This window comes from Canis lupus, chromosome 15 (assembly GCF_011100685.1).
Source record: "Canis lupus familiaris isolate Mischka breed German Shepherd chromosome 15, alternate assembly UU_Cfam_GSD_1.0, whole genome shotgun sequence".
In the NCBI taxonomy this organism is placed as follows: Eukaryota; Metazoa; Chordata; class Mammalia; order Carnivora; family Canidae; genus Canis; species Canis lupus.
Window position 1 is genome coordinate 62,327,132 of NC_049236.1, and position 17,227 is coordinate 62,344,358.

General features: G+C 36.2%; 1 protein-coding gene across 2 annotated transcripts in view; it reads left to right on the top strand.

Annotated features, from left to right (window-relative positions):
* Positions 1-17,227, top strand: part of TLL1 (tolloid like 1) — a 194,536-nt gene that overhangs the window by 95,221 nt on the left and 82,088 nt on the right. For both annotated transcript variants that reach the window (XM_038559153.1, XM_038559154.1), the window contains exons 6-7: positions 3,124-3,302; positions 10,814-10,919. In XM_038559153.1, coding sequence (XP_038415081.1) covers positions 3,124-3,302; positions 10,814-10,919 — 285 coding nt within the window. The remainder of the gene's footprint in view (positions 1-3,123; positions 3,303-10,813; positions 10,920-17,227) is intronic.

Below are 17,227 nucleotides of genomic sequence, written 5' to 3' on the forward strand. Positions count from 1 at the left end.
CATCGGTGTACAAAACCTCTAAGTTGTCCACAGACGGCTTAGATTCTAAGATGGGGAGTCAGGGAAAAAAAATGGAAATCAATGAAATATAAAATGTATTAATGGATTATAAGTTCTAGGACAAAAAGGACAGAAATGTAAATGCGATAGAAAGGCATTTGCACAAAAACTTGAAAAAGAAGATGAAGTGAGCCATATAGCTAGCTACGTGGAAAACAGAAGTCCGGACAAAAGAAATAGCCAGTAAAAAGGCTGTCAGGCGAGAGCATGTCTGTATGCTCAAGGCAGAGCAGGACACCGCATGGCTCAGGAGGAGTGAGTTGCAGGGACAGTAGTAAGAGGTGGTAAGACCCTTGTGTGTGAAGATCCAGATTTTCCGCTGATTAAAGGGAGAGCTGTATTAGCCAGCTGACAGTATTTATGTCATTGTACTGCATGATCCTGTGTACATGCATGTGCACCACTGGTTGGCTGTGTCTCTCCAGAGCTACCATGTTAGTTTTCACTTTGATGGCGGAACCTCTCTTTAGAACAATGCACTTGTGGCAGGTGCAACACAGACAATGTTGCATATGGACTATTAAAGATTCTCTCCAGAAATTTCATAAGCAGTCTGGGCTCACATGGCATTAGCCAGAGCAAGTCACGTGACCAAACTCTGCATCAGTGGAGTAAGGAAGTATGATTATCTTCCATGGAGGGGTGATGAATATTTTTGAACATTGTCACAATTTCGCGTAGAACCATCGGAGACGATTGGGTACAGCAGAGTCATAATATGACTTTACGTTTTTAAATTACCTCAATGTTGAGAGAAGGATGCTGCGGGGAGGACATCTATGGTAGATGATCTAACAGGCAAATTCCAAAGGTGCTTTGGTTCCCCCAGTCTGAGGCAAAGGTAAGGAATGGCAGGTTTTAGATCACCTGAGTACTCTCCATGCTTAGGGAGAAGTGTGGCTTCCTACAGATGGTGAAGGTTTTTCTTGAGGGGACAGATAGATCTTCCTGTGGTCAAGCATTAAAAGCGGCACACAAATGAGTAATAAAAAAATCAGAAGCTCTATAAAAGAAACTGGCATCAACCTGAGTGATATTTGAAACTAAGATAATACTTAGACATGCTTAAACCACATTTTTATAAGCTTCACATATTACCCTGTCATTCCATACCAATTGTCTGTGCCTATTTTTAGTTATTTATTATCTGAGCATCCAGAATTATTCTCTCCCGAGAACCATAGGAATCAAACCACCACATTTCTCTTCTTTCACAGGACAATTGTAAAAGTCAGTGGAAAAAATATTTTTGTTTTCTGTAAGGGAATCCAGTCTTATTCATTGGGCATTGCTATGGGTGAAATTATGCTTTAAAAAGGTGTTTTAAATTAAATAAGCTGACCACATTGCTTGGCTATCTCCCAGATTTTGATTTGCAAAGTATTTTCTTCTTTGAATGTAACCAGCAAGAATGACTCAGTGTGTGTGAATTTAGTTGCTATATAATCATCAGATATTTCAGTTTAACTACTATTGTTCTATGAGAGCACATGATTCAGTTTAAATCTCGAAAGTGTGTAAATTTTGCCTTTTTCTACATCCAATACTTTACTATTTGGGTATGTAGTAAATATCTATTTATAGATTGAAAAATACTATTAAAAATGGGGGCAAAACCAAGTTTCCTGATTTTTTTCCCTTACCAGTTACTTCTTCTTTTCTATTATTGATTTATTAAACTTCATTGACTATTATAATAGATTTATAAATAATAAGTGTATGGTGTAGGTTAAGATGCTTAAGGCATTTAAAGCCTACAGAAATAATTGGAATGACAAATATTTGTATTTGTGAACAACCAGAAGGACTATAAATATACTTACTCTGGAAACTGAAAATGTGTGAAATTCCTTTTAGCATTTGGGCAATTAATTTTTGGCAATTTTCTCTTTTAATGTAATAAATTAAACAAGGTGTTTGGTGTCTTGTGCCTCATAATTACCAGCTACCAATTATTTATTGCCCTCTATTGCTGTCTCAAGGGGTAATCCTATAGATAACTTATTTCAATGTCAACCCTAATTATTAAAGTTTTAGATATAATTTTATTTATATTTGCAAATCTCATAACTCTACCAGTTGTTGATTTTCTCCACCAGTTAACTATTAACCTTGGAAAATTTACCTTTTGAAACTAATTTTTTTCTATTGATTTCTTCTTTTAAAAGTTTCCTTCTTCAAAATGAATTCTCCTGTGAGTAGGAAAAATAACTCTTCTTTTGATTAACCAACTTTCTTTTTTTTATTTTCTTTTTTATTTTATTTTCTTCTTTTCTTTTCTTTTCCTTTTCTTTCTTTTCTTTCTCTTTCTTTCTTTCTTTTTCTTTCTTTCTTTCTTTCTTTCTTTCTTTCTTTCTTTCTTTCTTTTTTCTTTCTTTCTTCTTCTTTCTTTCTTCTTTTTTAGAGAAAGAGAGAGTGGGGGTAATGTAGAGATGGAGAGGGAGTGAGAGAGAAACTCAAGCAGACTGCTCTAAGTGTGGAGCCTGAAGTGGGGCCCTGTTTTACAACCCTGAGATCATGATCTGAGCCAAAATCAAGAGTCAGATGCTTAACTGACTGAGATACTGGACTCCTAATTCTGTTTTTCTTAAAGAGAGAAAATAAATTTTGTTTTTATATTCCAAACTGAAATAATGGATTGTTGCCAGATAACCATAGTGACAAAGTAGTTACCTAAATAATATAGATGGGTTCTGAGAATAAAAAACTGTATTAAAAATAATTGTGGGTTTGGTAAATCTTGAGTTTAACTGTATATTTTAAGCACGTTAATCACCATCATAGATGTCTTATTTTCTGCTATCTTCCTAACACTCCAAAAAACTATTTAAGGCCTATCTTCTAATGTATGATTTAGTGAAAAAGCGCATTTAGTGATTATGTGGAGACTTTTGTTGTCTTTGTTTTTGCCAGGACTAGAAATCAGCCATGCTTATTGACAAAAGGCTGCTCGGCTTCTGAATGTGTTGCACGTTGTAGTCGATCATAATTCTTGACGTGTCACTGTACTGTAATTCATCCATCATTGCCGCCACATCTCTGTTGTTTTCTCCTTTATTGCAGATGCTGCTCCTATGTAGGTCGGCGGGGAAATGGACCTCAGGCCATCTCTATTGGCAAGAACTGTGATAAATTTGGAATTGTTGTTCATGAATTGGGCCATGTGATAGGCTTTTGGCATGAACACACGCGGCCAGATCGTGATAACCATGTCACTATCATAAGAGAAAACATCCAGCCAGGTGAGAGGCTGCAAATACGTTGAGTTTAAGGTTGATAGAATATCTTTTAGTTGTGTTTATACTATTTATGATTTAACTTTTTCTTAAAAAGTATGGACTGATTTTTTTTTTTGATATGATAGAATCAGAGTTTTGCTGGATGAAAAAAGTACCCATGATGGTGTTATGTTTTTAATTTTTTCCCTTCAGACTGTATAATTTTATGTGCGTTTTGGCTTGCTTTTTTTCCTTAAGATTTGGCTGTCTTATTTATAAACTTTTGTGCTTTCCAAGAATGGGTATAGGCTATGGAACCATAAATTAATATTATTTAATTTTTTAAAGCATTTTGAATACTTTGCTCTATAATCTTATGTGTTAGGGATTTAGAAAGGATCCAGAGGGTTTGGCATGAAACGTGCTGCTACCGTAGAAATCTATAATATACCAGGAGCAATTTCTGGAGAAAATTTCAGGGAAATGAGTCATTTCCAGGGTAGTCTAAATAGTTTCTTTGAGAATTCTCCTTAAACTACCCTAAAGATATATTCTTAAGAATTTTTCAGTAATTGAAATATCATATATAATAAAAACTTAATTTTTCTCTGGTAATTGATATGTTATAATAGCCTTATTTTAAAGCTTTTTACTTAACTTTCATAAATTAATAAAGATCATTACATTTCAGTTACCAAAAGAAAGATTCTATTTTTTGGAATTGTCTTATAAAGTCATACTTATTTAAAGCATTCAGAAAGTAAAAATGTGTCCTTATTTCCTTATTCATGGCAAGTTTTAAGTTACAAACATTGAATTCCTCAGAATTCCTTGTAATTAACAGTATGGATCTATTTATTTGCTAATCACATATTTGGTGCTAATTATTTATCGAGGCATTTATTAGGTGTTGAAAGTGCTGTCATGACAAATACAAAGCTTAATGTGAGGTATGTGCACATATATAAATGATTGCAAGTGGGTGAGAGAAGTGGTTATGGCCATATGATGAAAGTACCACAAAGTCCAAGTAACGTGTGACAAAATGCCTTGGCAAGTCAAGGGAGATGTCACAAAAGAACTGGAATTTAGAAGTAAAGTAGAAGTGTTCAAAGTGAAAAGAAGAGTGATAGATTTCTAAGCTGAAAGAAAACATCATGATGTTTGCTATAATTACAGAAATTTGAATCATTTTTAATTGCTCATTTTGGCTGCCTGGTAAGTTGCAAGTGGGAGATTAGCTGGTAATTACCAAAGGAGGTTGGATCACAGGGGATCTTCTATACATAGCTAGGGAACTTAGATTCTATCTTTTAGCTACTGGAAAATAATTGACGATTGAAAGCAGAACAAGTTCAGATTTTTTAAAAAAGGAAAAAATAGTTCTTTCAGGTTTGGGATCATTAATGAGAGTGGGGAAGTGGAGGTAGGGAAGATGAACTTAAGGAAACCTATAAGAAGATGAAATAAGTAGTTTATGAAAGATGACTAAGTCCTTGGCTAAGGAAGTGCAGTTCAAGAATAAGAGGGAATAATCTTTCAAAAGTATTTTAAGAGGAACACTAACATATGAGGGAAAATCTTCAAGGTTTTATTTTTAGGCAACAGGATGAATGGTGGCACCATCAAATGACAGAAGAAATAGGGATAAAGCAACATATTTTTTAGAGTGAGAAAGAGAAATAATGATTTTATTTAGCATATCCTTAATTTTGAGAAGTGTTTGGATTATCCAAATGGAGATGTTTAGTCCACAAAGCAAAGGTGAGTCTACAGTTTAGGTTATATCTAGAAATAGAAATTTAATGACCTATTTGTCCGGGGAAACACTGAAGGGAGAAGAAAATACAGCTAAGGTTAGAAAATGGGGAACAATATTTAAGCAACATTTTGCAGAAATTCCCCCAAAAGACTAAGAAGGATTGACCTAAGAGGTAGAAGAAGAAAAATGAGTGAAGGTGATGTCCCAGGGAAGAATCATTTCAAGAATGATAAAGTAGAAGAAGAGAAGAAGGTGGTTCAAGATTGCAGTGTATGAATATCCTGAACTCACCTCCTCTCATGCACACAACAAACTACCACTACACATGGAATAATTTCTTTGGAAAAAAAAAATCCTGATGACTGGATGAACTGTGTGCCTCCACAACAGAGGATAAAAGGGTTATGTGGAGTTGGGTAAGAGAGGTAGAGGTACACCTGCTGCCAAAAAAAAATCCCATTCTAGGCATGATGACCCATAATTAGGTGAGATTTCAAAAGTATAGCATGTTGTCCTGAGGAGCAAGTGACTGACACCTCAGCCTCTGGATCCTGCACTGGAAAGATGAGCCCCCCTCCCCCAAACATAAGATGATCAAGATTTATATCTAGGAGAAAAAGAACCGTAGGGAACAGAGAACCTGCCCTGAAGGGGCTCACATGTAGACTCAGATACTCCAGGAACCAGGGCAAAAGCAGCAATTTAAAAAGCACCTGGTCCATTTGTGAAGCAGACCCAATTACTATTCCTAAAGTGACCACTAGAGAAGCAGGAACATGTTGGGACTCTCCAGGGACAGAAACACTGGTAGGTGCATTTTTGCAATCTCATTCTACCTTGTTAATGCCAACACTGGTGGGTGTTATTTTGGCAATCTCCCTCTAACCTGCTAGTGCAGGTAGGTGTACCCCACATCACCGTGCCCCATCTCTGCCATAGCCACTTGGGGGAGTGCCCTGTGTCACACCAGAACCATGTCGCAGCCAGGCAGGTCAGAGGCCTGCCCTTCTAAGCCACAGATTTACTACAGCTAGGCAAGTGCCCCATCCCTCCTATGCCATAGCCATGCCATTACCAGGCAAGCACCTTCACCCCCTTCTGGCCACAGCCAGGGCTCTACCACAGCTGGCAGGTGCATGCACCCCAAACAGGGGATACCTCTGGAGTGCCTGGCTCTGGTAGCCACGGGGATTATGCTCCTGGGCCTCACACATCATCCTCTACACAAGGCCAGTTCTTCAAGACTGGGAGAGGTAGCTCTTCTGAGAATCAGGCAAATGAGACAGAGGCATATGTTTCAAATGAAAGAAAGACAAAACCTCAGAAAATGACCTTAATGAAACAGAGATAAGTAATCTACCTGATAAAGAGTTCAAAGTAATCATCATAAAGATGCTCACTGAGGAAGAATGGATGAATACAGTGAGAACTTAAACAAAAAGAAAATATAAGAAAGAACCAAATAGAAGTTACAGAGCTGAAGAATACAATAACTAATGAAAAATACATTAGAGGGGTTCAACAGCAGACTGGATAAAGTAGAGAAGCTCAATGAACTGGAAGACAAAGCAATGGAATTCACCCAGACACAGTTGCAAAAAGAAAAAAGAATTTGAAAAAGTGAGATACCTTAAGGGACTTATGGGACAATGTTAAGCTGAATAATATCTGCATATAGGGGTCCTAGAAGGAGAAAAGAGAAAGAAGCAGAAAACTTATTTGAAGAAATCATGGATGAAATCTTCCCTAATCTGGGGATGGAAACCGACATCCAAGTCTAGGAAGTCCATAGAGTTCCAAATAAGGTGAACCCAAAGAGCTTCACACCAAGACACATTATAATTAAAACGTTGATAGTTAAATATAGAGAGATAATATTAAAAGTAGCAAGAGAGAAAAGCTTGTTATATACCATAAAACTGTCAGCAGATTTTTTTCAGAAGAAACTTTGCAGGCCAGAAGAGAATGGCAAGACCTAGTCAAAGTACTGAAAGAAAACAAACAAACAAACAAACAAACAAAAAAACCTTCCAGCCAAGAATATTCTATCCAACAAGGCTATCATTCAGAAGTTAGTGATAGATAAAAGAGTTTTCCAGACAAACGAAAGCTAAAGGAATTCATCACCATTAAACTGGCCTTACAAGAAACTGTCAAGGGACTTCTTTAAACAGAAAAGACATGATGGTAATTAAGGATAATAAAGCACAAAAGTGAAAGTTTTCACTGGAAAAGGTAAGTATATAGTAAAGGTAGTGGATTAATATCTGTAAAGCTAGTATGAAGGTCAAAAGAAAAACATAGAGTAGGTAAAGCTACAATAATCAGTTAAAAGATTCATAAGATAAAAAGATTGAAAGTGTGACATCAGAAACAAAACCTGGGAGGGGAGGAATAAAAATGTAGTTTTGGAATGTATTCAAATTTAAGTTGCTACCGACGTCAAATAGACTTTTAAATGCATAGTAATGTTATATATGAACCTCACGGCAACCACAAAGCAAAAACTTATAATAATAAAATACCTGAAAGAAAATGACAAAGTAATTTAAATGTAACACTGAAGAAAGATGTCAAACCACAAGGATAGGAGGAAAGGGAACAAAGAAGAGTTACAAAAACAGCCAGAAAACAGTCAACAAAATGGCAGTACCTATCAATAATTACTTTACATGTAAATGGACCAAATACTCTAATCAAAAAATACAAAGGGGCTGAACAGTTGAAAAAGAGTACTCGTCCACATACTGCCTCTAAGAGACTCACTTGAAGAACTAAACACACACAGACTGAAAGGGAAAGAATGGAAACAAGATATTCCGTGCAAATGCAAATGAAAAGAAAGCTGATTAGTGATCCTCAGGCAAAATAGACTTTAAGACACAGACTCATAAATACCGAAAGGGCACCGCATAATGTTAAAGGGATCAACACAGCAAGAAGAGTAGCACGTATGAACGTATGTGCAACCAACATAGGAGCATCCTAAATACATAGACATTAACGTACCCAAAGGGAGAACCTCCTAGTAACACAATAGTGTGTGTGTGTGTGGGGGGGGGGGGGTTTCATGCCCCACTTACATCATTGGATGGATTTTCCAGACACAAGAGCAGTAAGCGAGCATTGGCTTTAAATGACACATCTGGTGCCGTGGATATACGGAGCATTCCACCTTACAGCAGTAGATGCACCTTCTTCTCAAGTGCACGTGGAACGTTCTCCAGAATAGGTCACACGTCAGGTCGCAAAATACGTTTCAATAAATTCAAGAAGACTGAAATCATATCAGCACCTGTTCTGACCACAATGGTATAAAACTAGAAATCGTTGTATACGAGTGTCTAATCACTGTGTTGTACACATGAAATTAATAGGATATCGTATGTCAATTATATGTATATATATATATATATATATCCGTTTAAAATGATAAAATCCATTTGTAGTGTTGATTACAAAAAGAAGTACAGAAAACGTTTACTCCTAGTATAGGAGACCGAAATGCCTGAGCCAGCTATCAGAGTTCATCTTACTTTATATCATTAGGAGAGACATAAAGAGGAAATAATATTTCCGAAAATGATTTCAGCTAGTAATTAAACGAGAAGTTTGCCGTTGACCATAGTTGTTAGGTTCCTTTTATTACACGGATCAAACATCTTATAAAGGAAGTAACTTTCAAGAATGATCCTTACTCTTAATAATAGGACTCCATTTTAACATAAGTATGTACTTAAAGCAAGCCAGAAACATTTAAGTAGTATATAAATATATAATACTTCACACAATGCTTAGCAAATTATGGCTGTTCATACTTTGGGTGACTCAACATGCAGGCCCATAGAAAAGAAAGAATTTATTGTGTGAGATTTCCTAAGTATTTGCAACTACTTGTGGCAGGGCGATTCTAGGATGAAAGAGGTCATGTCATGTTGAAGATTAATCTTCAACAAATTTATGACTTACTCTGGCTCAGAAACTTAAGATCAACTGTTATTCAAGGGCAATGTCTAATAAGTGCAGACTTTAGCCTAGCATTTATGTGCAAAATTAGTAACTACAGTAGGGACCAAATTGGTGTGAAGATTGGATTACTTTGATCCATTTTAGAATACTTCTTCAAGAAGAAAGCTCATCTTTTTTTTTTTTTTTTTAATTGTTTAGGGTAAGTTCCCCTGGTGCTCTATATCTCTGATTCTCTTCCCTTTTTTTTTTTTCATGAAATAAATTCAGTTTTCTTTACTTGGACCATGTATGGCCATATTGCTTTTATTTAGCACTGGACACTGAGTCATCTCCATGTTGAGTGCTCAGTTATACGCCTCGAAATGTATGATTATGTTGTTTAATGTCCCACTCTCAGGAATTTTTATAAAGCATTTGCTTTAACTGGAGACTATCTATCCACATTGTGCTTGAAGTTGAAATCTCCAGTGGGTTATAGATTAATGTCTGTAAGATCAGCTCCATAGCTTTATGAAAATCTCCTCTTAGAATTGGAATTGTTAAAATGTGCTTATTCTTTCTTATGAAGAAGAGAGTTGTAACGATTGCTTCTAGGAGAGGTTGGCGAGAATGAAGGGAATATCTTGAAAATGGGCTTAAAACACAGACAGACATGTCAGAGGTTTGGGGAGCACACACTACACCTTCCAGGCTGCTTAGTGCATTAATATGTGACGTCACTGAAAGATAGACTGAAACACTATAGTCTGGGACGTGGGTTCTGTACCTTCAGGATGTTTCTCTAATCCGTAATGCTCATGTGAATATACTGGATTTCTTCACGTGTAGAAGAGATATGATGCTCTAGTATCACTCGATTTCTTTATTGTCTTTTGGAAAATTTTTTATTCACGCAATACTAATATTTTTTGTAGTCACATGGCAGTTGGAATAAAAACCTAGTTAGATGAGTGTTGTCCTGGTTCCATTGTGTGTTACAACCTTGAATTCGGAATTCTCAGAACTCACCTTTGCATTGGGATCTCTCAAAGCTTTCGAAGTTACATAGATAAGCCATAAAAGCAGCCATCTTCAGCTACTGAAATTGTGAAGATGGGGTCACTGAGGCCTGAATTCTGTTTCTGGAACCATCGCCATCGATCTGCATGAGAAGTCTGTTATTTTTGGATTTCAAGAAATAGGACAGCAATACAGTTATCAGTGGCCAACTGAGAAACCTGTTAAGATGGCAATGTCCACGGGTGAAAATGACAGCCGTGAACAGTAAAGCAAAAATACATAATTAAGTTTTGAAGCACATTCTCCTTGATCAAAAAGCCCCCCAAGTAGAGGTTGGAATAGATCCGTCCGAGAGAATCTCGTTTCCGTTCTGAATGAAACCTGCTGCCGGTATTTTGCTTTTAGTGACCAGGTCCCATAGCTACGGCCTGCAGTGTTGTCTTTACCTACAAATACCGCTTTTATGTTTTTCGCAGTGTTTCACAGAAAGACTCTAAAGCAAATAGAAAGATGGTTTTTGTCGATCTTGGCAAATGTCATAAGAGAAAGGTGGGGCTCATGAGGTAAAGATACAACTTTTTGTGATCATTCCTGCAGTCCTGTGAAGGCAGTGAGATTGCAGGGCTTCCTTTTCCCGTGTGGTGGGCAGGGAAAACAGTGGCACGCCTGCATTGCACGTACCTGGGTGCTCATAGACGGCTGCAACCAGCCTGTAGGAAAGAGCAAGATGCGCACCCGGAGGGGCTCTTCTCTCCTTTCCTCCGTCTGTTACAAGCCTTCTGAACTGTGTGTGACTGATTCTTAGGTCAAGAGTACAATTTTCTGAAGATGGAGCCTGGAGAAGTGAACTCGCTTGGAGAAAGATACGATTTTGACAGTATCATGCACTATGCCAGGAACACCTTCTCAAGGTTGGAGTCTCAGGTTATACCTTTTGACTTTTAATTCCTCTCCTTACAAGGCTGTGTTTAACATTAGAACTAGAACTGCTTTCTTTCCTTTTTCTTCCTTTCTTCCTTTCTTCCTTTCTTTCTTTCTTTCTTTCTTTCTTTCTTTCTTTCTTTCTTTCTTTCTCTTTCTTTCTTTTTTTTTTTTTAAGATTTTACTTATTTATTCATGAAAGACACAGAGAGAGGCAGAGGGAAAAGCAGGCTTCCCAAGGGGAGCCCGATGCGGGACTCAATCCCAGGATTTTGCCCTGAACTGGAGGCAGATGCTCAACCAGAGCCACCCAGACGTCCCTAGAACTGCTTTCCAATACTGTGGCTGTGATGTACAAAAATACTTGATGGATATTTATAGCCAATGCTAGCATTTGAGATTTTAAAAACATATTTTCACATTTCTTATCAAATATATAAATTCAGAGTAAAAATTAAAATGATGTGAATTACTTGAGCCATCTTACATTCCTAAATCACTTTAAAAAGTCCAACAAAACTGATGAAATCAATCAGCATATTAAATGAGCATGACATTATTTAATGAAAATTAGGCATTCACAAATCAAAGAGGGGACTTGGTTGTTGAGTTGGAATTCTGCTATCTACGCGACTTGTGCTTTCTACTCTGTATTTTCTATTGCTCAAATACTAGTTATGCTCATTTAATTCCCAAAGTACATCTTATGAAGATATTTTACTTCATATAGTTAGAATTTCATCACTTACTAACCTTAAAGTTATTTCATTAAAAATTAAATGCTTTTCTAAAGAATGTAATAAATTTGGGTTTCAATTACTTTATTCTAAAGATGATGTCATCCAGCAAATAGTTCTCAGGTAAGGAGTTTGGGGCTGAAATCCTCCCCTTTCCCCATTTTAAGCCCATCTTACACTCATATGTCCATTCCAACTCATTCTTTTTGCCCACTTACGTCCGTTTCACAATTCATCAGACATCTGTTTCCAAAGGCAAGGTTGGAAAGAAGATAAAAAATTCAAATTAATACCTCTGTTTTTTAAAAACAAAAACTTAAAAAGAAAGATTTGATTTGGTTTTTTAAGTAATCTCTACAACCATAGTGGGGCTTGAACCTACAACCCTGAGATGAAGAGTTACTCGCTCCACTGACCGAGCCAGGCAGGCACCCCCTAAAAATTTCCTAATAAAAAGTAAAGAAGAATGTGTCGAAGAACTCTTAATACTTTGATAAATATTTATATATACACATTTATATATAATATTTGGATATTTATACAAACATACATATTTGTTTAAATATAATAACGACCAAATACTTAAAGTTTCTGGAATTGAATTTAAGTTTTGGTAGAAATGCCTCCATAAATTTGGCTTGAAATTAATCTCAAAGAGTTTTAAATTGTTTCTAGTTCAATGCTTGGAATTGAGTTTTCTTGTAGAAACATGTACCAAATAGGATTTGGGTCCAGGTTCAGCCAAGGCGCCTCTCCTATTCCTATGCTACTGAATTATATCATTTAGAACTAAACCGACTTTTGATTCTTTGGAATACAGGATGTAGTGGAAAGTGGAAAAAATTGTTCACTCTTTCTTATTTAATACACGATGAACTTATACCAAAGTGTAAGATATATATTTCCTCTTATTCTCTGTATTTCTCTTACATGTTTAAATTGCTTCTTTTCCTTCTTTTCTGTCAGTCATTCTGCTCTTGCGACCTGCAGTCCATCATCCCCATCCCCCCGCACCATGGTGCTGCATGCCAACCAGCCTTGGTCTATCATTTTGCCTTATTGTTTCAAAATTATCCTGTTCAGTTTTCCTAGTGAATTCATATTCTTAGAGTGAAAGTTACTATATCTACCTGTTAGAAGCGTTGATCCAACCAACATTATCTTATTGTTTTGATCTTTAAAGAGAATGTTTATTAATTCATACGTATATTTAAATAACTGAATTCCAGGAGATAAAATATTTGGCTCAGTTCTTAAGCCCTACCTTCAAAATATTTGAGGGTGTATGTGTGTGTATGTGTGTGTGTGTGTGTGTGGTTAAAAAACACACAACCTAAAATTTACGATCTTAATTATTTCTAAGTGTACCGTGTGGTAACGTTAAGTACATTCACATGGTTGTGAAGCAGATATCTATAACGTTTTCATCATGCAAAGTGAAACCCTATGCCCATGCCCATTAAATGACGATGCCCCTTTTTCCCCTCCTGGTGGCCCCTGGTAACGACTGTTCCATTTTGTGTTCACATGAACTTGGCCACCTTAGATATTTGCCTTTTTGTGACGAGCTTATTTCATTTAGCACAAGGTCTTCAAGGTTCACCCATATTACAGCATGTGACAGGATTTCCTTCCTTTTTAAGGCTAAATACTATTCCATAGTAGGTGCAGACCATATTTTGTTCATCCGTTGATGGATGCTTGAGTTGGTTCCATTTGTTGGCTATTGTGTATAGTGCTGAGGTGTGCAAATATCTTTTCCAGACCCTGTTTCCAGTTATTTTGCCTATACTCAAAAGTGGGATTGCTGGATCGTATGGTAGTTCACAACCTCACAGCAGTGCACAAGGGTTCCAGTTATTCCAGATCCTTGTCACATGTATTATTTTCTTTTTTTTTTAAATATTAACCACCCTAATGAGTGTGACATGCTGCTTTATTGTAGCTTTGATTTGCATTCTCTGATGATTAATGATGTTGAGCGTCTTTTCATGTGCTTTCTGGCCATTGTGTCATCTTTGGAGAAGTATCTGTTCAATTCTTTTGCCCATTTAAAGTCATATTATTTAATTTTTTTTGTTGTTAAATGGTAGGATTTCTGTATATATTCTGGATCCTTTTTAGATACTTAATTGGTAAATATTTTCTTTTTTCATCTCCGCTGCACAGTAGCTTTTTGATTTGATGTAGTCTCACTTACCTATTTCCGTTTTTGTTAATTGTGTTTTGGCTTCATATCCAAGAAATCATTGCCAGATCCAATGTTGTGAAGCTTTTTCTCTGTTTTTTTTCATCTAAGAGTTTCATAGTTCAGGGATTTCTGTGTAGGTCTTAAACTGTTTTGAGTTAATTTTTGTACCTAGCTTAAATAATTATCTAACTTCATTTTTTTGCATAAAGATTTTCAGTTTTTCCAACATCTTTTTTGAAAATATTGTTTTTTCCCTGTTTTTTTTTTTAAGATTTTATTTATTCATTCATGAGAGACACAGAGAGAGAGGGGCAGAGATACAGGCAGAGGGAGAGGGAGGCTCCCTTTGGGAGCCGATGTGGGACTTGATCTCAGGACCCAGGGATGACAACCTGAGCCAAAGGCAGATGCTCAACTCCTGACTCACCCAGGCATCCCTGTTTTTTTGTTTTGTTTTTGTTTTTGTTTTTTTTCTTGTTGAGTAGTTTTGGCACACTTGTTGAAGATCATTTGCCATATTCACTAGGGTTTATTTCTGAGATTCCTATTCTATCTTCTAGGTCTGTAGGTCTGTCTTTATACCAGTAGCATCCCGTTTTGATTACCTTAGCTTAGTGACGTGTTTTGAAATCACTATGTGTGAGTCTTCCAACTTTGTTCTTTTGCAAAACATTTTGGCTATTTGAGGTTCTGTGAGATTCCATATATATTTTAGGACTTTTTAAACTTCTAGAATAAATGCCTTTGGGATTTAGCAGAGATTGTGGTTGATCTGTAGAACATTTTGAGTAGTCTGGACATCTTAACAAACTAAGGTTGTCTAATCCATAAGCAATGGAATGTCTTTCCACTGATTTATGTCTCCTTTAATTTCTTTTGCAGTGTTTTATAGTTTTTTAGTTACAAATCTTTCACCTTTTTTGGTTAGGTTTATTCCTAAGTACTTTATTCTTTTTAATGTTATTTTAAATGGAATTGTTTTTCTTAATATCATTTTCACATTGTTCACTGCTATTGTACGAAAACACAATGGATTTTTGTTTGTTGATTTTGAATTCCACAACTTTGCTAAATTTGTTCATTAGCTCTAACTTTTTTTGTGGACTCTCTAGGGTTTTCTATATTTAAGGTTACATGATCTGTAAAGAGAGATGATTTTAATTCTTTCTTTTCTATTAATGTCTTTTACTTCTTTTTCTTGCCTAATTGCTCTGGCTACAACTTCCAATACTATGTTGAATAGAAGCAGCAAGAGCAGAGATTTCTACCTTGTTCTTGATCTTAGATGAAAAACTTCCAGTTTTTCAGCACTGAGTATGATGTCCTCTGTAGGCTTTTCATTTATGGTCTTTATTATGTTGAGACAGCTTCCTTCTACTCCTAGTTTTTTGAAAGTTTTTATGATGACAAGTGAATTTTGTCAAATGTTTTTTCTACACCAGTTAGATGAACATGTGGCTTTTGTTCTTCATTCTGTTAATGCAAGTATTTGAAGTTTTATATTTTCACCTATTCTGGCCCCAAGGAGCCCATAAAAGTTTTAGTTGTCTTCATGGATGTAGCCCATCAGCAGATATAGGTACTTACTTTTAGGAAGTATAGGGCTAGATATATGTGGCCTTTATATGAATGAGTGACTTGTAATATAGAGGCTTGCTAACTGGGATTGCCCATTTTTCATTAATAAAACAATTGCAAAATTTTACAGTTTTTAAAGGAAGCATAGCTAATTCCCTCTTCTAAAGTAGAAGAAATGAAGATGAGTAAGTGTAGCCCTTTGTAATCTGTCTCTGGACTATTAATAGTGCCTCACTGAGGATGTTCAGGAAAAGCCTGTATTACTTAATGACCTGGATGTGGAGGAGAGAATTGTTAACTTCCTGACCACAAAGGAAGAACAAAATAAAAGGTGACTGACCCCTTCCTGATGGAAGAGGTTACCTCAGTAGAGAGAAGAAGTAAAAATTCATCATTCTATTGTCTGAGTTTGAATAGACCCATTTCAAGATGTCCTTGACCTTTTTAAATTAAAGCTGTTTTGAAAACTGGAAAAAAATGAACCTCTTAAAGATTGCAAATCTGCTTTTAGAATTAGAAAATAATGAATATTCTGTTGGTGTTGAAGTACTGCAGAAATGCTAGCCCTTCATTAATTTGGACCTACCTACTTAATGTATCTGTTGATGCATGAAGCATAGTTGAAGAACGGCGTTTCTCAATGCTACTCTATCTTATAGCTCAACTTCCTCGATTGCATTGGCCTAGCTGGAGTTGTATCTTATTAAAAGTATGAGCAACTTCTCACTTGTGCTGGTCTACTCCCGCAAGTCATTAGCTCCCCCTCCTTCCCTTTATCTCAAGCAGTATAGATGGAGAGTTCTGTAGATACTTAGGTTCGTAAAGAGTTTCATTCTCTATTTATCCAGGTTTTATCTAAGGGTCATTACTCTTACCCAGGAGCCAGAGAGGTTAGTTAGTCATAAAGCCGTCATAGATCATGTCACTCCTCCTTTACCATCTTCCAGATATTAACAGTTTTCCTCAGGCTAAAAGTCACGTTCTCCGTGTGACACTCAAACACTTTAAGGATCCTCCCATCTCTGAGTTGTTCAATTTCCTCTTCTTTCTTTCTGGAATTCTCTGCTCCCATTTACCCACAGTGTCCTCACCTTCACTTCCTTCATGTTTGCCCAAAATGTCAGCTTTCAAGTGACTTTTTCTTTGATTACTTTATTTAAAAGCTACTCCATCACTGGATAATCAGTGTCCGTCTTCACTTCTTCTTTCTCCATAGTACCTGTCACTATCTCAATGCTCAATCTTTTGTTTAATGTCTCTTGCTCCACATTAAAATGAGAAAATCATCAGTGTTTCTTTTAATGTCTATAAATCCAGACCTACAACACTGCTTAGTAAATATTTCCCAAAGGAAGGAATAGAGACAAATGTTCTTTTAACCTACAGTCTAAATATAATTTATTCATTAAAATTTGGAAAGGAGTATAATGCCTTTCATCCTAATTTAAAAGATTTTTTTACGATTGTATTTCTTAATTTCAAATACTTTTCTAGAAAACCTCTCTCTCTCTCCTTTGAAATCCTCATTGTTCTTACCACTGGAATGGCTTCCCAGTCCATTTAACTTTTAAGCTCAGTTCTTCCTTTAGAGTTATAAATGTTGATATTCATTGCAAAATTAAGACTGTATCTCATGCATTGTATTCAGAATTTTTAATTTTGAAGGTATCACATATTAGGTTTCTCACAACTCAGTATCTCTAGCTTAGCATTATCAGGGCTTTGCTATTGCTAGTTTTTTTCTTCTTAATTTTATCATGAAAATTTTATTCTCTTTGTGTGTGTGTGTGTG